This window comes from Xenopus laevis, chromosome 7S (assembly GCF_017654675.1).
Source record: "Xenopus laevis strain J_2021 chromosome 7S, Xenopus_laevis_v10.1, whole genome shotgun sequence".
Taxonomy (NCBI): domain Eukaryota; kingdom Metazoa; phylum Chordata; class Amphibia; order Anura; family Pipidae; genus Xenopus; species Xenopus laevis.
In genome coordinates, this window is record NC_054384.1 from 11,613,391 (window position 1) to 11,640,610 (window position 27,220).

The following is a 27,220-nucleotide window of genomic DNA, read 5'->3' on the forward strand; positions in this document are numbered from 1 at the left end:
TAGTTGCCATAAAACGGAAGAGGTTAAACAGGCAATCCAGAAGCACAGGGTAAATAAGGCTTTAGTCATACCGTCACACAGTAAAACTGGTCAGTGGGCTAGTGGCATTTAATTTAGAATCTTTATTGGATATGCATTTGTAATACGGTGCAACACAGGCTGGGCTGGTGGTTCCACTATCACCGATGGAACACCAGATATAATGAAAAATGGCAGTGAAAAAAAACAGGGCCATTCCCTGTAAATACACACTAAACTCCTTACACATATTCCTTGGCATATTAGTATTTCATTTCAGGGGAAACTACAGGGGACTATAGGGGCTGTCAGCCAGGCTCCAGGGCAAATGGAAATGATTGAAGACTAGGGTTGCTATCTGGCCGGTATTTTACTGGCCTGGCCAGTAAAAATGATGGTTGATCCCAATGTTATTAATAGAGAAAAAAGATAAATATATAGGAAGGCCGGTATTTTCTTTCCAGAAAAGTTGGCAACCCTATTGAAGACAAAGGAGAGGCCCCAAAGGCATCAATACAAAGAGACCATAAAAAGTTACAAAACAAGGCACTGGTTCTCTTCCTGTGGGTTCTGGGGTTTCAGAGGAACAGACTCTTATTCGAGTACAAAGCAGCACATTTAATGATGACTATAATTTACTGAAAATTATTAATAAATATTTGTTTGTCCCGGGACCATAAAATAAAAAAATCAACATCTGCAGATTACATACAAACATTGATTGATATAAAACCCAACAACTGTTTGATAAGCAGCCTACGCATAATTGTCACTCTGCAAAAATATATTAAAAAAAAAAAAAAAAAAAAAAACACAGAAAAGGAAAATTTTTCACAATTGTAGTAAATCCGCAGATTGTTGTAAAGAGAAGCGTTATATGTTGGCACTGGAGGGAGGGAGCGTTAAATTTATAGTCATTTGAAATAATTTAAAATTTGAAATGAAGCAAAATGCCAGGCAAATCTGCTTAGCCTGAGACGCTCAATATAGCCGCACAAAATAAATAATTTATTAAACAATACAAGCTTTAAAATGCCCATCTGTGTGATTTCCCAGACCATTAGAAGTTGTATTATATCATCAGTGTTAATTTAATGAGGCCATCTTCAGAGGCTCTGCAACGCAACCATTTAAAGCCTTAGACGCGTATAGATTGCCGGCCTAACAAGACGAGTCTATGGGACTGTGCTGAAATGTAATAAGTGGATGTCGTGTTCACATGCAGTGAATGAAGTGGTCACTGATTACTGTATAGATATCTTGTCCAATTACACACAGACGGCCCAGCGGAAGAATTCTCATGCCACTATCGGGTGTCTCTTTCTGCTTATTACTGCGATTGTTTATCTTCACTAGAGACAAGTGAAATGACACTTTAGAAAGTCAAGGGCCGGCACAAGTTAAATCATTAAAATAAGGCAACACAGATTTATTGACAGGGCAGTCAGTGTTTATGATAGAAGAAAGAATTTGAACATTCACACACTTGTCTGCACACAAAAATATCCTAACAACCTCCTTTATTTTTCCCCAACTCCAGTGTTCAAAATATATTTTCATATTTCCTCCTGTTTTTTTGCTCCTTCTCAGTTTGACTCTGTAACTGAACCTTGCTTATCCATGGACCAGTAACATCAAAAATGTTTTTTTTTTTTTAAAATTTGTTAGTATACATTTAAAAAAAAAAAACCACCAAGACAAATGAAACTTTAAAATCGCAGTTTTTATTAGGAAATAACTTACCGAAACTCCGGTTACGTTCCTCTTCAGAAAAGGTGATCGGACGATCCATCGTGCGGCACTCGATTTCTCCTCCCTGCCTTCCTTATAGGAGATAGCCAGGGAAGAGAAATCGAGTGCCACACGATGAATCTGTGCCCCGTCGCCTTTTCTGAAGCGGAAGCGGAGTTTCAGTAAGTTATTTCTTAAAAAGTTTAATTTGTCTTGGTGCTTTTTTTTTTTGCATTGGTATACTAAAGAATTTTATGTTACTGGTCCTTTAATACACTCTCACCATGTCATCCAACCTGAATTTTGGACTAGTTGGATCGTCGCCCTGTCGCCTTTTCTGAAGAGGGGTGGAAGCGGAGTTTAGGCAAGCTATTTCTTAATAAACTGTTAGCTTTAGGACGCTTACATGTCAAAGTGGTTTTGTAGCTTAACCCGTGCAGTGATCTCCCGTCGACTGGACTCCGCTCCACAAGTTTTTACACAAGTAAATCCTGCCAAACTTCTAAATAACTCAGTGGAAGATGAATTCATCCAATCTAAAGTAGTCGCTAGCTTGACTTAAAAGTTGGATAAAAATTCCGTCCTGATGCCAAATGACAGTTGGACCAGTCTCTGGATCTTCTTGGTTTACTAACATTCAAAGGTCTTTGTCCATCAAGGATCTTCCTATCTCACATAAAGTAGCATCATTATCAATCCCAAGTGCATACTATTTTACATATTACAACTACACTGAATCAGTGTCGGACTGCGATGCTAGGGGCCCACCAGAAAACTTTAGACCATGGGCCCATTTTCCAAACTATTATTCCTCTTATCCTCATTCAACCTCTTTTATATCTACTTTTACTACATTCTTCCATTATTGCACATTTTTCCCCATAAAGAAATAGGGAATGACCATGAAATAGGCCAAATATTTAGAAGCAAAAGGGCCCACTGGTATCCCGGTGGGCCAGTCCGACACTGCACTGAATCTCATCTGCTACTTAACTACCAGATCACCCAGGTCCTCCTGCAACTCTTTGGCACTCTATTAGGAACCCTGGTCCAATTAGAGAACGTATTGGTGAGAATGACCTATAGCCAGATATCTATGAATAAATGGCACCTACAAGACCAACAGACCATGACAGACGAGTCACTAAATTGCCCGCAGGAAATGACACAAAAACCCATGAATTTTCTCATGATTATGAGATTCAAGAGGTAATTACTGTTCACTAACAATGCAGGCTATCTTTGCCCAGGGGCAGTTCTATTTCACACCCGCAAAGCTCAGTGTCTTCCATCAGCCTCATGTGCCAATGTTCATTACCCGGCCCTTATAAAGAAACGCGCTGAGTGCTTGAGTGAGGACATAATCTTGAATGTTATCTGTTAAACTTTCAAATAAGTTCCACACAACAGATGTTAAACTTACATACAGAAATACAAACTTCTACACACTTTCTCTGTAAATATATAGGAATAATTAAATTCTTAGGAGCTCTACTTCTCTACTGTTTGGCTACTGTGCCATATGATAAGCCTTATTATTGCCTTATTATTGCCTCAGGATCTCTGATGATAAGATGAACTTTCTTTGATGTCATAGGGTATAGCACCTTGAAGGCTTTGGGCTTAGGAGACAGGAAAGCAAACCCCTTATCTCTTATAGGTATAATTATATAATTCAAGCAACACGGCAATGGATTAAAGACTTTTGTCCTTCAGTAACTTCTCTATGAAGCGGCGCTTGTCATTTTGTGACTGTTGTGACCGAGAGCGAGCAGACATCTACATATTTATCACTAACGTGCAAGAACGCAGCTTACTGATCAGTGATGGAATTTCCAGGCAACTTGGTGACAAGGTAAATATCTTATTATCGCCTGCAGGCACCACACATTATCAGCACCTTTGACTATTCTCATAATATGACTGGTGTTATAGAACAGTATATAAATATATATACGTATATATATATATTCCCATATGGAAACTGCACCTTTCATATGTTATCATCCTCTATAAGCAAGCCTAGCAGCACAAGGGTGGTCTTATATAATTAGGAATTGATCAATTGAACCATAAAGGGAAGTGCCTATAAGAGACATAACTCTCTAGGTTTTGTGTACTTTTTATTATTGATGGTGTATACTATACCGCCAGTGCAAAACTGTGCAAGGGAGCACCCCTTAGTACTCATTTAACAGGACTTGTGTCCTCTGGGGTTGTTGTCCCCATCACTATGTGCAAAGATCAGAGTCAGGAGAAGCAGCACAAACCCTGCCCTGAGCATTGAACTGGAGGGCCTAGAGCACACCAGGCCTGCAGTCTCAAGGGTCCCTAGAGTTGCCACCTTTTCTGGAAAAAAATACCGGCCTTCCTATATATTTATCTTTTTTTTCCCTATTAAAGGAAAACTATACCCCCCAAACAATGTAGGTCTCTATTAAAAGATACTGAGTAAAACAGCTCATGTGTAAAACCCTGCTTCATGTAAATGAACCATTATCATAATAATATACTTTTTTAGTAGTATGTGCCATTGGGTGATCATAAATAGAAAATTGCCATTTTAAAAAATAAGGGCCGCCCCCTGTGCACACATACAAACCACATGTAAGGTCACATGAGCCAATTAACAGACAGAGTTCTGCCTTTTGCTTCCTCACTTCTTCCTGTTACAGTTAGTGTTGTAGTATTTCTGGTCAGGTGATCTCTGAGGCAGCACAGATAGAGTCACGAAATGGTGGTTCAAGGCAAGAGATGTAAAAGGGCAATATTTATGTAAATATATATTCCAGTTTGGTAAGATTCTTTAATATGTCATTCAATTTGATATAAACTATCTGTTGCTTAAGTTTTCATTTTGGGGGTATAGTTTTCCTTTAATAACATTGGGATCAACCATCATTTTTACCGGCCAGGACGGTAAAATACCAGCCAGGTGGCAACCCTAGGGGTCCCCCAGTCACAGAACCCCCTCTCCCCCCATCCCAGTCGTAACCCGAGTGATATTTTATGATAGACAGGGCAAATTGCATTACTAATATTTTCAACTCTGGGCAGTTGTATCATAGCTAAAATTTTTCGATCAGTATCGATATTGATAGAATACATGTTTCTAGGTGACAGTTTGAAACTCAGTAAGATATTTGCCTTGATAAATCCTATTGCACACATAAGTGGCCCTGTTGCGGATTGCACCCACCTAAATTTGTCTGAATAATGCACGTTATGGGAAATGCCTACATACTCCTGCCCCCCCTTTATCAATACACTGCGGCCAAAAATGGCAGTGCTGTATCCACTGGAGGAACACAGGTTCCTTCTCTTTGTTTTATAAGACATAAACCCGCGGCAATACTTGAATCGTGAAAGGCAGGGCACAAAGACCAACAAAAATGGCGGATTGCACCCTGCCTTGAACCTAGTAAATGCCCCTTATGGACAAAGTGAGACAAAATGATTGTGCCAATAAGCTAGGTGTCATATGGAAAATATTGATGTTCCTACTGAAAAACGCCATGATCCTGGTTATAAACCAATGGAAAATAATGTCAGGATATAATAATGTCCACTGCTAGTGTATGCAAAGGCTCCTTGTACTCACTCACACACACCTGAATATATGTCCAGCTGGGAAATTACATGACAGTTTAATGCCAGAACAAACAAGAGCAGGTCACTTTAAGGAAATGATTAATGCGTTAGATTACCGAGTATGCAGACTTATCTGAAAGTAAACTTGTATGTGGGTGTGAACCACTGGAAAAGTCAACTCCTATCTCTTCTATTTTATAGCTACAAGAGTAATTATCATAATTAATGGAGAAAGGTGATAAAGTTAACAATTGCCCACCTGTATCTTGGATAACCACAATTTTCTTTATTTTTCTTTTCACACCTATGTCTCCTTCCCCCCCCCCAAGCAGCTAGTATGGCCCTGTTGTCGCACACGGAGCAGTTAACTGTTTGTTCATGGTGGTCAGGAAGTCCTTGCAGTCTCTGGCAAGGTTCAGATACCTGCTTGACTTAGCATGGATAGTGTTGCCATGGCTCCCTTTAGATTACACGGAATAACATGAAAACATAAGGGTGTAAGCTTTTTTTTTTTTTTTTTTTTTTTTTTTTTCCCTTTTTGCAAATTTGACCATGGTGCTGCCATGTGCAATTGTGACTAAGCACTTTCAGATGTAATGTAATAACAAAATCTTTGAGAATCTATCGCCTGTGTGATCGACTCATTATTTTTGGTCTTGCTTGTTCTTTTGCCCTTTAGGGCAGAGACATTTGCCCTTTAGGGCAGAGACACACGTGGAGATTCTTCAGGCGAACTAATTTCCCCAAACTGACTTCCTGTCAGCTAGAATCTAAATCGCTGGTGGGAAGGCACTCGAAGCGCTTCGTTTTCCGAAGTCGCCCGAAATTGCCTTATGAGGAAACTTTGGCCAACTTTGGAAAACCAAAGCTCTCCGAGTGCCATCCCGCCAGCAATTTAGATTCTAGACGGTGCGAAGGCTGTTTGGGAAGATTAGTCGCCTGAAGAAGAGGCGATTTGTCGCAGGGCGACTAAATCTCCCCGAATCTCCAGGTGTCTCTCTGTCCTTAAAGGAAAACTATACCCCCTGAACAATGTAGGTCTCTATAAAAATATCTTGCATAAAACAGCTCATATGTAAAATCCTGCTTCATGTAAATAAACCATTTTCATAATAAAATACTTTTTTATTAGTATGTGCCATTGAGTAATCATAAATAGAAAACTGCCATTTTAAAAAAATAAGGGCCGCCCCCTGAGATCCTAGGATTCACGGTGCACACAAACAACCCGTACATGTTAGGTCACATGAGCCAATTAACAGACAGAGTTGTGTCTTTTGCTTCCACACTTCTTCCTGTTACAGTTAGAGCTGCAGTATTTCTGGTCAGGTGATCTCTGAGGGAGCACACAGACCATCACAAAATGGTGGTTCAAGGCAAGAGATGTAAAAGGGCAAGATTTACTTACAATTTATATATTTGGGCCCTTTCCTATACATTGGCCTGACACTGCCTGGTTGCTACAGTAAACTGGATCTTAACTAGGTAGCTGGAGGCAGGTCTGGACTAGCAATCTGTGGGTTCTGGCAAATGCCAGAGGGGCTGCTATAATTTCCCATAGAAAGTCAGTATTTAGTGGGCTGGTGGAGGCTGTTTGGGCCTCAGTGTGGGCTGATTGGGCCTCTGTGTACCTGTAATGCCAGGGCCTAATTTAATTCTCAGTCCAGACCTGGCTGTTGGCATTTCTAACTATAATAAAAAAAATTGGCAGTTACTCTTAATTGCTTTGGTTTATCAATCTTAAGTCTTAAGACCAAGCTGTAACCTTCAGAGAGATCATTTCTATGACATATACTCTCTAGAAGTCAATAGTGTTGCTGTTGATGTGTGTTATGGAGAAGAATAGACCAAGAAGTTGGACCGTGAGGGACTGCTGTTTGATCTAAATCAAATACTAGAGGGTATTAGTCTTTAGGATGTAGATTAGATTTGACCAGAACAATTTTGTGATCAGGGACAAAAATGGTTTCCATCATATATGACTTTGTGGAAGAGTTGAACTATCGCTTTAGGTTTCACCATAATAAATGGTGCCGCAATGAAAAAAAGGTACCACCCTCTAGAGTCCTGCAGCGGGTCGGGTACCCGTGGGTTACCCGCAAAAAAAGTGGGCACCACGCAGAATGAGGGGAGGATTTTCAGGTGCTTGTATAGCGCGGGTCTGCGGGTTGCAGGTCTGATCTAAATTTCTTATCTTATGTAATATTGTCTATATTTTACTCCTTTTAAAGTTTTACAAAACGTGTTTCCGTCCCCGCACACTTTTGATGACATCACTTCCGGTTTGCAGCACCATCACTTCCTCTTTGATGGTGATCGGCGGGTTGCAGATAAGGCAGTTGCGCATACCTCCCAACATTTAGGAAACGGAAAGAGGGACAAAAAGATTTGGCACGCGTAGCATGGCGGAATTTTTTGGCCACACCCCCTTATTAAAGTGTTCATTTTACATAATTTGGCAGGTTATAAAAGTTTGAACACATTTCTGTGGTTTTTATGTTATTACAGTTTTGCAAATGAAGGTGAGTTTCTCTTTAAGCTGTGAATCTTGGTTCTTATCTTATCAAACTGTTACAAAAGTATGTTAAGTATCTATTCTGGGATGTCTGCAAGACCAGTGGCGGAACTACCGGGGGAGCAGGGGGTGCGAGCGGGCCAGGGCCCGTACCCCCTCAGGGCCCCCTGGCAGTTGCCGCACGCCACTGAAATCCCCACTAAAATTCGGCCGTACGGAGGGGGGTGGGGCCCGGCTGCGCGTCATGCACCAGGGCCCGCACCCCTCTAGGAACGCTACTGTGCAAGACCCAATTAAGTTAGACACTTTGTATCTGTTTCTGGCTGTTCAGTTCAGCAGATCAAAGAGAAACTCGGGACTTATCAGTACAAATCCGTGACAGCGGGTTGAGCTGTCAAAAGCCGGACTGTCCCGTTCAAAACGGGACAGTTGGGAGGTATGGTTGTGGGTCCGGTAGCGGATCAAAGTGGGTAAATATGCGGGTCGCGGTTCAGGTCGTGGGTTTGGGTCTTAGAAATTGGTTCCGCGCAGGACTCTACCACCCTCATACACTTTTTCCCCCCCCCAATGCCAGAAACACCAACACAGTTTTGCCATGGAAAGTCACTTGTTCTCCCATCGTCGGGCACTTGTGGACTTTAGAGAATGCACGTGAGCTTGCTAAGAGCCTTCAGTTCCCTATCAAACCCTACACAGTGAAAAGACAGGCGTGTGAATTATTCTTCCCTCTGTCTGCCGGGGCATCGCAGGAATGAGCAGATCCTTCTTTTGCAATCTATGAATGTGTTAAAGCTCAACAGGACCTTCATCTTCCTGCTGAAATTACAAATCTATATAAATACTCTTATGGGGAGGCTTGTTTGTTGTAATGACTTGACTATAACAAGCATTTTATTCTATGTACACACAGAACTCTCAAATTGTGCACTGGGAGATAATTTCAGTATTAAACTGTGACAGCAGATGGATTACAATATTATGCTACAGAATTTAGTCGGGTAATAATATTGCACAATACCGTAAGTGCAGAATGCTATAAAATACAATTTTATATAGCAACACTCACATTATTTCTGGAAAGCAAAATTAATGATACCGATATGGGATCCGTTATCCAAAAAGCTCAGAATTACAAAAAAAAGGCCAACTGCCACAGACTATTTATAATCAAATAATACACAATTTTAATTTCCTTTTTCTCTGTAATAATAAAACAGTAGCTTGTACTTGATCCCAACTAAGATATAATTAATCCTTATTGAAAGCAAAACCAGCCTATTGGGTTTATTTAATGTTTACATGATTTTCTACTAGATGAAGATCCAAATTACGGAAAGATCCATTATCTGTAAAACCCCAGGCCCCAAGCATTCTGGATAAAGGGTCCCACACCTTTACTTATTTTGGATTACCCTGTATATTCAGGCCCTCTATCTTTCATTTGCAGATGGGTGGTTCTGTCCACTAAATGCTTACCAGGATGAGTGATACAAACAGCCACATTAAAATTCCAAATAGACAACCCCCCCCCCCCCGCAAAAAAACAATTTTTAAAAAAAATTCAAATGCTCAAAATAAAGATTATTTTTTCTATTTCCATCTTGGTCCATGATCTTTTTATTAATCTTTATAGTCGGTGTATTGATACAGTACACTTCCGCACATTATCATACATAAGTACCTAAGTTCCAACTCTACCAGCTTCTAGACACCATCTCTCCCTACTATACCTGCTATCCCACAGACACACTCCCTTCCCAGAGACTATTATCCCACTGTTACTATAGGCACCATCTCTCCCTACTATACCTGCTATCTCACAGTCACACTCCCTTCCCAGAGACTATTATCCACTGTTACTATAGACACCATCTCTCCCTACTATACCTGCTATCCCACAGTCTCACTCCCTTCCCAGAGACTATTATCCCACTGTTACTATAGACACCATCTCTCCCTACTATACCTGCTATCCCACAGTCACACTCCCTTCCCAGAGGTTATTCCATTATTTTAAGGATGATTATTTCAAAATGTTGGACATATTTGCCCTAGTGCAGTAAACTATAACAACCAATGACAGTTTTGGATTTACTTTTCAGCCTGCAAACTGCTGATAATGGTTACTGTACTGGAACAATGTTCCCAATGTTAGTAAGAAAACCCCACTGTGTCCCATCTAATAAAACTTGAAACAATAAAAATCAAGGTGAATAACTTCGTATTAAAAAAAATCTATTCGGGGGGGGTCCTGAAATCCATAACTCACCTATAAAACTAATTTTTAAATACCACAACTACTGGGCTGAATAAAATGAAATAGTATGTGCAGTGTGTTTAAAAATATAAATAATTTGCAGACCAGGAACACAGTGACCCACATCCTCTGCGGCCATTTCACTTTGCTGCCCTTTGTCCAGTGAGCAGACACTTTAACACCGCTGGTCAGATGCCAACACTCAATCACTGGCTGTGTCGTGTCTCTCTGGCTCCAGGGCCACAACGAGCAAGGGAAGGCCAAATTCATCACAAGGGTGAGCAGTGATCAGACCAGCCAAGCCTGACCTAACTAATGCCTTCTTCAGCAAGCAATGGGGATTTACTGCAGCTACGCCGCTTAATTTGTGAGCTGCCAGAGCTACGAGCAATGCATTTAAGGGAAAAACAAATACTGATAAAATTAAATGTAGTTCAGGGCTCGCCGGATCATGGTTCATTAACTGTTGCTGGAGTACAATTGCCATTGTTCATAAGATTGAAGTGGGTGCTGGGAGTTTTAGTTCAATAAAAGAAGAAAATACAAACACTAAAAATATATATAGCTCATAGGTTTCCAAACTGTGGATATGGCAATGAAGTGAAGCCCAATGCCGGAGAGGGAAGGCAGCTGGTAGGACATTTAAAATAAGAGTTGGGAAAGTTTGTAATTGTACAAGTGCCTGGAGCCGGAGTCGGGTCTGTGGGTACAAAGAATTCCATCTTTTATTAAAAAAAGTAAAATTAAGGAGCCAGAGCCCAAAAAAACAAGAGCGCTCCATTTGGCAATATAACAGAGGTAGGATACAAGAAAATATTTTGTTGATTGGGTTGCAAAAGGAAAATGGTAATTCAGATCACACTACGGTCAGCATTGATCCATATATCTTGTATCAGGCTTGTGTTTACTTTGTACTGTATGTTTCATATATCCACCCTTTATATTGTATAGTGCTTTTGTGCTTTATAAATATGTTGAAAATAATAACAGATTGGATCTGAAAGCTTACTGAGCATTAGCGTTCCTTAAAGGGGAATTATCACGAAAATTTAAATTTAATCTAAAGCATCCACATACTGAAATAAGAAACTTTCTAAATATAATCAATTAAAAATTTTGCATTGTTTCTGAAATAATCAAGTTTATCTTCACTATTCCTCTCTCAGCATCTGTTTCTCTTCATTCTGTCTTCATGCAGCAGTTGGGTGTCAGATATTCACTGACAGTTAGATCTTATAAGGGGGCTCCTTTCCTAGCAGATGTATTAGAGCTCACTCTAATAACTAATTCCAGTACAAACAAAATCTAAAAAAATAACTGCCTTTTTCAAAAATTCTGCATGTAGAGAGACAGGATTTCTGGTGATATCAATAGAGTGAGCTCTAATACATCTTCTAGGCAAAAGGAGCCCCCCTTTTGGATCATTCATCTGACACCCAACTCCTGAATGAAGACAGAATGAAGAGAAACAGATGCTGAGAGAGGAATAGTGAAGATAAACTTGATTATTTCAGAAGCGGTACAGAATTTTTAATTGCCTGTATTTAGAAAGTTTCTTATTTCAGTATGTTGAAGGTTATATTAAATTATCATTTTCACGATAGCTCCACTTAAACCTTATCCTTTAGATGCTCCCTCACTTTGACTGCGCAAGAAGAACTACAGAAAATATTTACTAGTCTCACCTGTAACATTTCCCTTTAAGAAACGGCTTCCAGTCATTCGGTGGGGCTTTAACACACAACTTTGACACATTTCAAGAAAATTAATGAGTTTTATGTTGTATATGACAATACGTGTTATCAGACACAGCACAATCGCATTGCACAACTGTGAGTATATATGACCGGACTTCTAGCAGGAGCCACTTTCTTACATTCAACTGGGATATACAGATCGCATAGTGGGATGGAGGGGCTCAGCGTGGCAACATCGAGCTGCAATTAAATCCCGAAACAGGACAAAACCGCCAATATCCCCTTCCAAAGTTGGCTTCCATTTTTTTTCAAAGGCTAAAAAAAACAACCCCCCCAGAACTGAAGCTAAGTAACACGTGCTGGATTTTCAGTGCACATTACCTTTTTACTATTTAACTAGAACGGCGTTTGATATGCTGGAAAAATAAAATTACTCGAGAAATTTAGATTTGAGAGTCAAACTTCTATTTATCAGTTCATGTCCTGCCTTCCTAAATGTCAGATTTAATTTTTAAAATTGTTTATTAGTTTTTGGCTATGAGGAGACTCACAGTCACGTTGTAAGAAAACGTCTAAGAAAGAGATTATTTTACGCACAAACACATAATGAGCAGATTTGCTTTTCGCTCTAGTTGAGTTGTAAAATGTATTTTTTATAAAACTATTTAGGGTTTGATAACTGTATATAAGTATGTATTACTTTATTTGTAAAGTGCTGTTAAGGAGCCGCAGCGCTATACAATGCATAAAAGTACAATATAAAAATATATACGGGGAAGACAAATCATATAATAAATATACTCAGAAATCATATCAGGACAAAGAGCTTAAGTGCTATGTACTAAGAGACATATAGGGGAATGTAATAAAAGTCTGTACCTGAAAAACTATTCGGAATGCGAAAAGTTATGCCTTTGCGCGAACAAATTTTGCTTTGCGCAAACCTGGAAACTGATCAACGACCACTTCCGACAGTGGAAGACCGTTTGCGAATTTTATAGTTTGCGCCAATGCGCAGTAAATGTAAATAATAATAATAACAACAACATAAATAACATAATAATAATAATAATAACATAATAAAATAATAAAACTTCTTACTGAAAAATTTGTTATGTTTGCTACAAAAGATTACGACACCTTCAAGCACTTCTTAAAAAGTGCGCAATTAAAATTCGCAATGCAATAAGAGTTTAAGGAACAATATTACATTGTGAGATGTGGCTTTTTATTCTTTTTGGTGCAAATTGTTTTGCTCTTTGCGACTTTTATTAGATTCCCCCAATAGTGGGAAGTGGGTCCCTGCTCCGTAGAGCTTACAGTCTAAGTGGATGGGAGGCTAACACACAGGCACAAATTGGTCGGTAAATAGTCGGTTGTGGCTAGTGAAAATATGTATTTTGTAGCGATGGGCGAATCTGACCCATTTTGCTACGCCAAAAAATTAAAAAATTGCTAAACACATTGAAGTCATTGGGTGTTTTTTTCACCTGACAATTTTTCAAACCACACAACATTTTTTTTTAAATCATCATTCATTAGATTCTATGGGCAGTTATTTCTCTGTGAAACCCCTATTTAAAAAAATAAAATAAAAACTCTGTAAAAAAATTAATACATTTTAAAACCTCATTGCTATTTAACAGAATTTAAAAAAGTTGATCTATTTAGCAGAATTAGAAAAAAACCCTCTATAAATGTATTTTAAAACAATACATTTTAAAGTATCATCTCTCTTTAGTAGAACTAAAAAAAACATTTTTTTTTAAAATCTCGGTAATGCTATTGGTCATTTAAGACAGTTTACAAATTACACGTTTGTTACCACCATTCAACGTTTTTTGAACCTTGTGTGAAATACTTTTATGGTGCAGAGAAGCATTTTACACCAGTTCTACTTCACTTATGGACTTAGGAAACTATTATGAATTTCTATAAAGTGGATAGATATGCATTAAATCTTGTACCTTTAACACCCTGAATCTTTGATAAAAATCTCAGAAATTATAGCTATGATGTATAAAAAAGAGTTGTGTGGTTGGAATGTGCATCCTTACACAGAGTGTATATGGGTAAAAAGTCTTCAGGAACTAACAGGGGGTCACAGCAGGAAAACTTACCTTTTCTCCCAATAAATAATTACTAAAACAAATTATTTAATAAAAAAAAACAGGGGGTAATAATAAACACACTAGGTTATTTATCAAAGTCAAATTTTAACTCAACACTTTCTGCTACAAACTCCGATCAAATCCGCTCAGGTTTTTAACGCTTATTTATTATTACAAAAAAAGAAAAAAAAAAATCACATTTTCAAAATTTTTTCGGATTTTTCACCCAAAAACTCAGATTTCTTATGCTTTTCTGCGTGAAAACTTTGAGGTATTCGCAAGAAACCCAGTGCACATCAAAAAATCATTGGGCCTTCTCCCATTGACTTATATGCAACCTCGACAGGTCTGAGATGCCGGATTTTCTAATTCGGATTTTTCCATCATCGGGGTTTAATACATTTTTACAAATTCATGATTTTTTAAAAGTCCGATTTTATATATATATATATATATAAAAAAATAAATATCCCCCTTAAATATCCCCCCTAGTATCGAAATACAAAGCAGGTTCTATTAGATTCCAGGTGTTTTCCAAGGCTTCTTCATGCAGTGTTATATGAATAACAAAATGGGTTTCTGGATACCTGTACTAGATATCCCATTGGTTTAGGGAAATGCAAGGTACTTTTTTGTAATATTTCCCTAAAGTTGCAATTTGCATTATTTTGTTTCCCCTTGAATAAAGATGCTTAACACTTTATCAGTTCCCATTCAGCCCCGCGCTCAGTGGGTTAATGAATTCATTAGAACATAACTAATTGCTTCTTATGTTTGACTAATGCATCCATCTATTTGGTCTTGTATACTTATTCAATCCGCACTGTTTTCTAATTGAATGTTTGCATAGGCTAATCTTTCAAAGTGACATTTCAGTACAATGTTGTTACTGCGGCTCAGCTACACAAATCACACATGTCCTCTGTCCTTATACCTGGGGAATATCAGCTGCTGGGGTGGAACCTACAAAGCTCTCTGGACGGTTCCCTTTGGGCTCTCCCTGCAACTTATTGATTTCCTGTCCCATTCCTAAAGGAAGCCTGCTTAGCTTTGAACACCTCTTTTCCACAGTAAATAGATTTAGTTTCCCATATGAAAAAAATTGGGAAAATTTAAGGATACCCAAGGCACCTTACTGATTGTGTCTTAAGTAGGGTTTAAAAGTGAAATATGTTCACACAATGACAATTCGTATGAGAATGTACCTTTTAGCAACATCCATATTAGTAATGTTCGGGTCGGGATTTCACCGACCCGCAATCCGACCCTAACCTGCCCGCATCCGACTTCCGGGTTGCTTTTATAGATCCACCCCCGCCGATGATGTCACAAAACGGGCTGGACGAGTATTAGAGAACTTCCTACAGTTGTTTTACATATAGAGTGACTTTCCTACCTTTCACCCCCAAAAGCTGAAACAAATACAAACTCTGGAAATGTTGAAAAAAAACTCAACAAAATAGTACAATAAATATGGAAATTTTGAAGAAAGAACATCTCACAATATTATACCTTAACTGTAGGTCTACACGCTCCAGCTGTCCAAGGAAAAAACAGCTCTTACCTGGGGGGGAACGTAATGTCCAGTTCATACAGTCTGTCTTTGAAGACCGATAGCTCCTTGTCAAATTCTAAAAGCTGTAAGGAAAGGAAAAAAAATAAAATAAATTACAAATATTCTTAAAGTGACAGGAACATATCAGAAGAAACAATTAAATACAAGTCTAAAATGTCAAGCATTAAAGGGGACCCATCACCCCAAGGAATAATTCCAATCCCTATTTTACAATGTTAGTAAAGCAAAATAAACTTCACATACACTATATAAATTATTTCAATCTTTTTTTTTTTTAGTCTTGGAAATCACATTAAGCAAGCTAAAGCCATTTTGTGGACACTGTTATTAAGGCAAGCTTTGAATCATGCCAAAATCTTGTTTACGCACCTTGGTGGGGCACCTGATGTCCATGCTTAAGCACTGGCTACACCAGGGGTCCTCAACCTTTTTTTTTACCCATGAGCCACATTCAAATGTAAAAAGAGTTGTTGAGCAACACATGCATGAAAAAAACTCTTAGTGCCAAATAAGAACTGTAATTGGTTATATGGTAGCCCCCTATGTGGACTGGTAGCTTACAGAAGGCTCTATTTGGTACTATACTTAGTTTTTATACAATTAAAACTTGCTTCCAAGCCTGGAATTAAAAATAAGCACCTGCTTTAAGGACACTGAGAGCAACATCCAATGGGTTGGAGAGCAACATGTTGCTCACGAGCTACTGGTTGGGGATCACTGGGCTACACAAATATATGTTGAAGGTAGAGGGGGAATATAAGGAGTGCTGAGACATCTAGGAAGTACAGAGACATCTAGGAAGTACAGAGACATCTAGGAAGTGCAGAGACATCTAGGAAGTGCAGAATGGAAAGTAATTGCCTGTTGTGCCCTTGTACCTAAGGCATAGAGGAGGGTCAATATATGATAATATAATGTTTATAACTGGTATGGATGTTTTAATAAAAAAAAGAATTTGGGTTTCGCGTTTAATTTAAAAAAAGGACTTTTATTAAACAGCTTTTTATGTCTGAGTGGCAGGTCCCCTTTAAACACAATAGGTTTACCAAACGAGTATCACATCAAACAGGGGGTCATTCTCATGTTCACAGGGGCTTGCGATGAGATATATATATATATATAAATACAGTTGATATTTATGTGAGAAAGCTTTTAGTTTTCATCACTACCCTGTGTTAAAGCCTTAATAGAATTACGTGGGACAGATAGGAAATATAGCTGATGCAGGGTAAAAAAAGGATTAAATTGGTTTATGTGTTATGCTATTAGCACAGCTGAGTCTTTAGAGAGTTCCTACAAAGGAGCTAAATATGAATGGTTTGTATAAGCAATGTCATCTAAATCTAACATCCAAGAGAAAACCTGCATCAGTTGCCAGATAGGGATGAAGAAAGAGAGACATTTCCCTAATTTCACTCCACACCAGCATGGAGTCCTACAAGAAGATACTGTGGTGGGACAGGTCTTCGTATTGGTGGTGAAGGACCATTTTACACTTAGGGGCAGATTTATAATGGGTCGAATTGAAAATTTGAATCTTTAAATTCGGATTTCGAGTTTATTTTATTGTAATTCGACTAGGGAATATTCCAAATTCGATTCCAGTTTAAAATAATTTTAAAATTTATCATGTACTGTCCCTTTAAGAATTCGACTATTCACCATCTAAAACCTGCCGAATTGGTGTTTTAGCCTATGGGGGGGGGGGGGCCTCCTACAATCAATCTGGAGTTGTTTGGTGGACTTTTGAAAATCAAATTTGTAAAAAAAAAAAAAGAAAACAATACTTTTTTTGGTGAAAAACTCAAATCGAATTTGATTCTAATTCGATACGAGTCTGCAGGTCGATCCTATTCACCTGAATTTAAAAAATATGATTTTTTAAAATATATTTTGATTGTCTGTTGTTTTTTTTTTTCATTTCGAGTAGGGAAGCACCAAATCCACTATTTTGGATTCGGCCGAACAAAACATACAAAACATATATTCACTGAATTATTTTGTTTTTTGAAACTGAACAATCCTTAAACATCGGAGTGAAGAGCTAAACCAATAAGAATGTTCATAGATGTGGCCCTCCTGTAAACCAGCACAGTGTGAAGAGCCAATGTGGAAGCCAAATTGAAGAATAAATTACAAATGAAATGACACACCTCATAACAACCATCAGCATTATTAGCTATCATTCTAAGTGCCATTCCCTATAACTACAGGTTTGTCAGCGGAACAGAATCCTGTGTGACGGCTCAGTGTTTACCTGGTGTTCATTAATCATGTCCCATCTCACAGCTGTGCCGATATCATTGTATAAGTGACAGAGGTTCCAAATGGAAACAGAGTCTGTCCTTTTTGCCCCTGAAGCCTCATAAATCATTCCTGAGATGTGCAATTAGCAGCTACTTGTACACATTAATTATCTGTGGGAACAGCAGCTACCAAAACCACCTGCACTGGTGAATACACAGGCCACCGTGCTTCTGCCACCACAACACTATCTAAAGCGTGGCTTGGAAAAAAGCCCCCAAGCAAGGGTCTACACCAGGGATCCCCAACCTTTTGAACCCGTGAGCAACATTCAGAAAAAAAAGCAGTTGGGGAGCAACACAAACATGAAAAATGTTCTTGGGGTGCCAAATAAGTGCTGTGATTGGCCATTTAGTAGCCCCTTTGTGGATTGTCAACCTACATTGATGCTCGGTTTGGCAGTACACCTGGTTTTTATACAACCAGAACTTGCCTCCAAGACTGGAATTAAAAAATAAGCTCCTGCTTTGAGGCCACTGGGAGCAACATCCAAGAGGTTGGAGAGCAACATGTTACTCACGAGCTACTGGTTGGGGACCACTGGTCTACACAGTGTTGGACTGGCCCACCGGGATACCTGGAAAAGTCCCGGTGGGCCAAGGTGTCAGTGGGCCCTTATGCTGCTAAACACTTGGCCTATTTCATGGCCATTTCCCATTTCTATTAGAACAATGAGGCTAAATAGATGGAATAATAGATTATAATATGTAAAGAAAAGAGATTAGGAGAATATAGGTTGAGTGAGGAGAGGAATAAGATTAATTGGTGGGCCCCTAGTCAAAGGTTTTTGGGTGGGCCCCTGGTGTCCCAGTCCGACACTGAGTCTACAAACACATTGATCTCCCAACTAATGCCAGAAAAATCAGTGTGAAGATACTAGTTTATATGCTGTTTATTGGCCAAGACAGATGCAGTGTCCCTAAGGCTAAGTATATATATATATATATATATATATATATATATATATATATATATATATATATATATATATATATATATATATATATATATATATATATATCTTAGTAAATGGACCCGCACTCCTTGTTTGTAGTGAAAAAATCAATGTGCTTTATTCACAAATTCATTTTTTTGTGAATAAAGCACTACAAACAAGGAGTGTGGGTCCATTTACTAACATGTATGACAAGATTTGACGCACCACCCTTCATATCCTAAATCCTGAAAGAGTGTGCTCACTGTACTGTATATATATATATATATATATTCACATGGATGTCTTTGTGCTTCAATTGCACTAAAAATGTTGTCCAATTGGTGTCATATGCAGTGGTGCCATGGGAGTGACGATTCTTATGGTGCATCTGGGGTTGCACTAATTGATGGAGGCAGCTGAGGGAAATACCACTTAGAGCAGAGGTGGCAGTAGCTGCATGGTTTCCAAAATAACCTGTGTCATTATCAGCACAACTGCACTAGATGTGGAACAGGCTGGCAGCAGAGCAGACAAAACTATATAGAAGTAAAAGGACCGTATGCTGGGACAAGTACCTTTAAAGAAATGGATTTTTTGCACAATCGAGTGGAAGGAATTTGTAGGCCCGGCAGTGCAGTAAGCAAATGACCCCTAAAGTTTACATCTGGGGTCTCCAACCTAGTTTACCCATGAGCCACATTCTGGGAGCAACATAAGCATGAAAAAATGCCAAATAAGGGGTGTGATTGGCTATTTGGTAGACCCTATGTGGACTGGAAGCCTACAGGAGGCTCTGTTTAGCAGTACACTTGGTTTTATACAACCAAAACTTACAAGCCTGAAATTCAAAAATAATCACCTGCTTTGAGGCCATTGGGCGCAACATCCAAGGGGTTGGAGAGCAACATGTTACTCATGAGCCACTGGTTTGGGATCACTGGTCTACATCAATGCTTACACAGGCAACACTCTATTCTAAGAACAATACAGCATGCTCTTTGAGAAGGATACACCCTATTAAGAATATATGTTTTTTAATATAAAGTCAGCGTCTTATGACTGCACTTTTATTTACCATCAACTTATTTTTTGGTGAATAATAAGAGCAATGTAAGGCTTCAATGCTCTTTAGCTTCACAAACCCTAGGAATGACATCGAACACGCAGAATTGCTGCCTCCTTTGTTCTTTTGTTTTCTGTGACATTGACTTCGTTATGTATCATGGCAGCTCTTAAGGTTAATTTGTGTCACTAAAGAAGTCAGCACTTTAAATGCTGCCCAGTTTCTCTAACCGCACCGCTCCTAGATAGATCTGAAAGATAAAGTAAGAATCCTCAGTCAATATAAAACAATTTAGGTCCTTTTATCTGGAAAGAGAAAGCCACCCAGCAAAAGGTCATCGTCCACTGGGACACGGCCGTGAGCAGCATCGGCTGAAATCGCTGTAGTATGAACCTTTTATAACAGGGCAACTTAATTCAGTCGTTGGAGTAGAACAGCAGCAATCACTCATCAAGACCTGCAGCCCAAAGCCGGAGCGTTGTTAGATCAGAAGGTGATATTAACAGCATTTATCAAATCTTTCTGCTGCGTCCATAGGAGAATTCACAGATGTGTTGGGGATGGAAAGAAGTATAGAGTACGACACCCTTCAAACAATGATACGCCTCAAACTATGGTGAAGTCTTTTTTTATTCTGTAAGTTAGCAAAAAAAATTTATATAAGCACAAAATCCCTAAATTCAGGATGGTTGGACTTTATTGGGTTCAACACCCTTGAATGGTACAACGTGCAACTCATAATAAGGCCGTTGAAGATTTATAAAAAGATATGGTCTGGCTGACACACTGCAATAATTCAACCCATATTTTATACTCTTCCATGAAAAACATGCACAATGGGTGAACAGATCAATGGGCAGGTGCTGCTAAGAACCCACTCTTATACAGTAAGTGGTGTATGGAGTGCAGGATGGCTCTAGCATCAAAACAGGTTGAGGTTCTCTTGGACCAAATGAGTTATCAGTAAATAATTATTATTTTATTAGCACCATACTTCTTATATTAAGTTTACAAGCAAGCTGAACATTGCTTAAAGGAGAACTAAAGCTTATCTAAAGAAGTAGCTAGAAATGTTGTACATTGTGTTTTGTGCTTCTGTACCAGCCCAAGGCAACCGCAGCCCTTTAGCAGTAAAGATCTGTGTCTCCAAAGATGCCCCAGTAGCTCCCCATCTTCTTTTCTGCTGATTCACTGCACATGCTCTGTGCTGCTGTCACTTACTGAGCTTAGGGGCCCACTCACAATATCATGAGAATTAGGGGCACATTTACTAAGGGTCGAAGTGAATTCAGAGTGAATTTTCAAAAACTTTGAAATTCAAAGTCATTTTTGGGTACTTCGACCATCGAATAGGCCAAAATTCGACTGAAAAAACTTCGAATGCCATGGAACGGTGCCATCACTAAGCGTACTCATCCCATTGCTGATCACTTAAGGCTTCATAATAAATAATGAAATATAAGAGCAGAAACGCACGCTGCTATTTTGGGAGATTTGGCGCCCAGCAACAAATCACTTCTTCTTCGGGCGAAGAAGCCTTGGGCACATGCTGCACATGCTCTGTGCTGCTGTCACTTACTGAGCTTAGGGACCCACTCACAATATACAGTACACATAGAATAGAAATGTCACAATATAAGGCTGATTAGTAATTAATACACATAATTACTACATGGCAGCACAGAAACCAGTGCAATTAGCATCAGAATTTAATAATCAGCAAACCTGTAGCATCAGCTTATATTACAGACCAACCTCATTTTCTGCTGAATAATTAGTGACGAGCCCTAAGCTTAGCTTCTCAACAGCCAATCAGAGCCCACTGAGCATGTGAGTGTCACAGACACTTTCCAAGATGGTGACCCCCTGTGACAAGTTTGAAGTCCTGGATCATTGCTGCTATTGACAAGCTGAAACTTTAGCCTCGTGCAATAAGTTCACTATATAAAACATGGCATTTTTAGCCATATTTATTTTTAGGGTTTAGTTCTCCTTTAATAGTCAAGGCACCATTGCTGGAATCTTTAACTGCGTAAAACAGTATACAGTAGAACCCCTATTTTATGTTTTTCAGGGAAAAGGAAACAAATTGTGTAATGTCCAAGAAAATGTAAAATCAGGGACATGTATTACACAAAATATATAGGTGGGACCTCACAACAACAATGTAAAATAAGGGAAAACTTAACATCAGGGGATGTAAAATTGAAGTTTCTCTGTATTAACATCTTTAAAACCAACTCTACTGCAACTCTTAAATAAACATAAGAAAAAACATTTCTTTCATTTTAAAACACAACACACTACAAGCCTACCGGGAGGTGTCAAGCTCTTAATATATGTGCAGTAACCTGTCTCACTTCAGTACTTTAAACCCTAAAGAGCCATCATTCTAAATAGCATTGCTGTGACTGACAGATTCCTACAGCCCACTGGGTCTTCACATCTCAGGACATCAGGAAAGGCTTATAGTAACGTTTAGTGTAGCAGAAATTGCTGTCGAATGAAGGCAGCAAGATGAACAACGCAAAAACACTATGTGAATATATATAAAAGATATACAATTTAAATGCAAACCTGGGACAAAACTGTCCTTGCTTGTTAACAATTATAGACGGCCATATATGCTATTAGTCACATTTAACCTTCAAAGGTCTCTCTAAGCTTTGAATGGCTCCTCAAAAAAGGCCTCCAGTTCCAGGCTCTGCTCCTGCTGTATCCTAGTCATATTTGTACAACGTTGAACTGTTGTAGGGACTGACCCCTCCGTTCACAGATTAGAAGCACTATAGTGGATTGCTATTATCTGGGAACTATGGGGCAAATTCACTAAGATTCGTAGTTGCGCCAGGCGCAACTTCGCCAGGCGTAGTTTCGCCAGCGCTTCGCAAATTCACTAAAATCCGAAGTTGCGCTCAGGGGTAGCGTAAGGTTGCGAAGTTGCGCTAGCGTTGATTCGCTAAGTAAAGCGAAATTACGCTAGCGAAGGCTAATTTGCATATGGCGCCAAATTCAAATTTCAATGGAGGAATACGTATCAGCACTACAAATGCCTAGAAAACCTTCAAAACATCAAATAAAATTTTTATTTTGCCCTACACATGTGCCCACTGTCTAGGTAAGTTGCCATGAGTCAGGAAATGTAGGGGGGAAGGAGGGGAGCCCCAAAATTTTTTTCGATCTTTTTCAGCCTATCACCCATAATGTAGAAAACACGCCAGCGTTTTTTGGGACTTAGAAAAAATTTTTGACTTTTTTTGAAGCAATCCCTATCTACTCTATTGCGCTTCGCCTGGTCTGAGGTTGCGAAGGAAGTCTAGCGTAAAAGGTAGCGTTCAGTACACTGCGCGCGTTAGTGAATTTGCGTAGTTACGTCGCTAGCGAAACTTCGCCAGGCGTAAGGGTGCGAAGTAACACTAGCGAAACTACGCCAGCGTTCGTTAGTGAATTTGCGCAGTAACGAAAATGCCAAACGCTAGCGAAGCAACGCTAGCGTTCGGCGCTTCGGCGCTTAGTGAATTTGCCCCTATATCTTTATAGCACAGCTAAGTTTATGCAGTCCATTATCTTCCAGTGTATCCCTTCCGATTAAAATATTAATTCTAGAGCATGAGACAAAAGGAGTCGTCCAAGGACACAACAAGCCTTCACAGAAATGATGGAATTTATACCGAATTAAATCAAAGTGGTGCAGCACAGTCAGAAGAGCAGACATTGCAACCACCACATTGTTTGCCAAACACTGTCAAGATCACAGTGCCAGATGTGCCAAAATCATGAGAATTAGGGGCACATTTACTAAGGGTCGAAGTGAATTTTCAAATTCAAAAACTTTGAAATTCAAAGTAATTTTTGGGTACTTCGACCATCGAATAGGCCAAAATTCGATTGAAAAAACGTTGAATGCCATGGAACGGTGCCATCACTGAGAGTACTCAGATAGCAACCCATTGCTGATCACTTAAGGCTTCATAATAAATAATGAAATATAAGAGCAGAGACACACGCTGCTATTTTGGGAGATTTGACACCCAGCAACAAACCGCTTCTTCATCAGGCGACTAATCTCCCCAAACTGCCTTCTCCCCGGCTAGAATGTAAATCACTGGCGTGATGGCACTCGGATCTCTTCGGCCTTTCAAAGTCGCCAAAGTTTCCTCGTGAGGCAACTTCAGGTGACTTTGGAAAATTAAATGTTCCAAGTGCCCGTCGGCGATTTACATTCTAGCCGGTGGGAAGGCAGTTCAGGGAGATTAGTCGCCCGACGAAGAAGAAGAGACTTATCACTGGGCGACTAATCTCCCGAAATAGCAGCGTGTGTCTCTGTCCTTACATAACAACATAGTAAGTTTGGTTCAATAAAGACACATCCATCAAGTTCAGCCTTTTATTTCTACAACCTGCCTAATTACTAGTTGATCCAGAGGAAAGCAACCCAATCTGAAGCCTCTCTGACTTGCCCCAGAGGGGAGCAAAATATTCCTTCCTGATTGAACTAGTCTCGTAACTTGCTAAATCCATCCAAACTTTTGAAGCTATCCGATTCCAGCCAGTAAAACGCATTCAGGGAGAGGATTCCTCAACTTCAAAACTCACTGTAACAAACTCTTTCGGAATTTTAAGATAGAACCTCCTTTCTACTAATCGGAATGGGTGACCTTGCGTCAACAGGAAAGACCTACTGTTAAATAAAGCATAAGTGAGATTATTATATGATCCCCTTATATATTTATACATAGTTATCATATCCCTTCCTTCTCCTGTGTTAAACAACCCCAACTTAGCCAGTCTTTCTTCCTAATAGAGACTTTCCATACTGTTTACCATCTTAGTTTGCCTTCTCTGGACTCTTTCTAACTCAATAATACCCAGTTTGAGATTTGGAGACAAAACTGTGTGGCATATTCTAAGTGGGGCCTTACCAGTGCCCTGCAAAGAGGAAGACTGACCCCCTTCTCCTGTGAATCTATGCCCCTTTTAATACAACTCAAAACCTTGTTTGCCCTTGTGGCTGTTGACTGACATTGCTTGCTATGGCTAAGATTATTATCTACAAGAATCCAAAGGTCCTTCTCTATAATGGATTTGCCCAGTGCAGTCCCATTAAATCCCTTTTCAAATATTGGAATTACATCATCATTTTTTTTTCATAGGTACCATATGAAAGTCTGAGAATATCAGAAATATAGTCCTAGTAATCCCTGTGTGTCGATAAAAGTCATGTTTAAGGTTACATAACCATAAATGTGTGTGCAGTGATTGATGTATCTTTATGTTCTGGTAACTAAATGCACACCAAACAAAAATACATTTGTTTTCCTGGCTGTATATGGATGGACTTGCTCTTCTAGCATTTTATCTTCTTAATATAATTTAGATGGATAAAAAAATGCTGAATTCTTTAAGCTTTAATTCGATTATGATGAGATGGTGGTTACAGTCTGGCCATGAGGAGGAACCCAGCAAGGCCAGATACACAGAGAAAGATGATTACCAATATAAAGCTTTTTGCTCAGTGCTAACTGGGATGAAATGTAATCACTTTGGCCCCAGCCAGACATTTCTGAAAGATGTGCTAATACAAACTGTGACAGCGAACAACCTATAGAACATGACTAGGAGACATCCAGTCCCAGAGGTACCAAGGTATCCGTGGGCTGTAGACAAACCTCATGGAATCTATTTAAAGGGATCCTGTCATCAGAAAACGTGTTTTTTTTCAAAACACATCAGTTAATAGTGCTACTCCAGCAGACTTCTGCACTGAAATCCGTTTCTCAAAAAAGGAAACAGATTTTTTTTATATTCAATTTTGAAATCTGACATGGGGCTAGACATTTTGTCAATTTCCCAGCTGCCCCTGGTCATGTGACTTGTGCCTGCACTTTAGGAGAGAAATGCTTTCTGGCAGGCTGCTGTTTTTCCTTCTCAATGTAACTGAATGTGTGTCAGTGGGACATGGGTTTTTACTATTGAGTGTTGTTCTCAGATCTACCAGGCAGCTGTTATCTTGTGTTAGGGAGCTGTTATCTGGTTACCTTCCCATTGTTCTTTTGTTTGGCTGCTGGGGGGGAAAGGGAGGGGGGTGATATCACTCCAACTTACAGTACAGCAGTAAAGAGTGATTGAAGTTTATCAGAGCACAAGTCACATGACTTGGGACAGCTGGGAAATTGACAATATGTCTAGCCCCGTGTCAGATTTCAAAATTGAATATAAAAAAATCTGTTTGCTCGTTTGAGAAATGGATTTCAGTGCAGAATTCTGCTGGAGCAGCACTATTAACTGATTCATTTTGAAAACATTTTTTTTCCCCATGACAGTATCCTTTTAAAAGATGCTGAAGAGCATTGAGACCCCAGTCCCAGGTAACACAGTACATAAGGGTGAAAAAAGACAAATATACATCAAGTTCAACCGTTTATGTCTATCTAAAACCTACATAAACGCTAGCTGATACAGAGGAAGAAAAAAAACCCCCTCTGAAGCCTCTCTAATTTGCCTCAGAGGGAGGGGAATTCCTTCCTGATTCCAAGATGGCAGAACCAGTCCCAATTTATACTAAGAGCTATTTTCAATAACCATGTGTTTCCTCACTTGCTAAACACCATCCAACCCCTTCTTAAAACTATCTAATGTATCAGCCAATACGACCGATTCAGGGAGAGAATTCCACAACTTCACAGCTCTCACTGTAAAAAAAAAAAACCTTTTCAAAAATTTAGATGGAACCTCCTATATTTTAATTGGAATGGCTCTCTGTGTCTGTTGAAATGACCTACTGGTAAATAAAGTATTAGGGAGATTATATGATCCCATATATATTTAAACAGTCATCATAATCCCCCATAAACACCTCTTCTTCAGCATAAACAACACACATTTGGGCGGTCTTTCTTTCATAACTGAGACTTTCCATACTCTTTACCAAATTATGCATCCTTAGGACTCTCTCTAGTTCAAGAATGTCCTCTTTGAGCAAAGGAGACCAAAACGGTATGGCATATTCTTGGTAGACCCTTACCAGCACTCTGTAAATAGAATGATATATGGCCATCTCTTCCTGCTAATCTATATCCCTTTTAATACCTCTAAAAACTTTGTTTGCCCTTGCAGTTGCAAGCTGGCATTGCTTGCTACAGCCAAGTATATTATCTACAAGGATTCCAAGGTCCTTCTCCATTATGGATTTGCCTAGTGCAGTCCCATTACGGCTAAGTAATAAGTCTTTCAATTCAATCTGCACTTGATATCCTGTGGACATCCAGGTCCATTCCCCGAATAGCTCCAGAGACAAACATTTCAAATGTCACATTTAATGCTCTCTGTCAGACCGCTTAACAAAATTACTTCTGGGTAAATAAATAAGGAAAATTGTGACATAAAATAGTGGTCACATCTGATGAGAGCTTTTTGAACA

The 27,220-nt window shown here is 39.2% G+C and overlaps 1 protein-coding gene across 3 annotated transcripts in view; it reads right to left on the reverse strand.

The window, feature by feature from the left end:
• The window catches only part of inpp5a.1.S (inositol polyphosphate-5-phosphatase A S homeolog), a 289,133-nt gene that overhangs the window by 14,951 nt on the left and 246,962 nt on the right, over positions 1–27,220 (reverse strand). For all 3 annotated transcript variants that reach the window (XM_041570524.1, XM_041570525.1, NM_001094239.1), the window contains 1 exon segment: positions 15,485–15,558. In XM_041570524.1, coding sequence (XP_041426458.1) covers positions 15,485–15,558 — 74 coding nt within the window.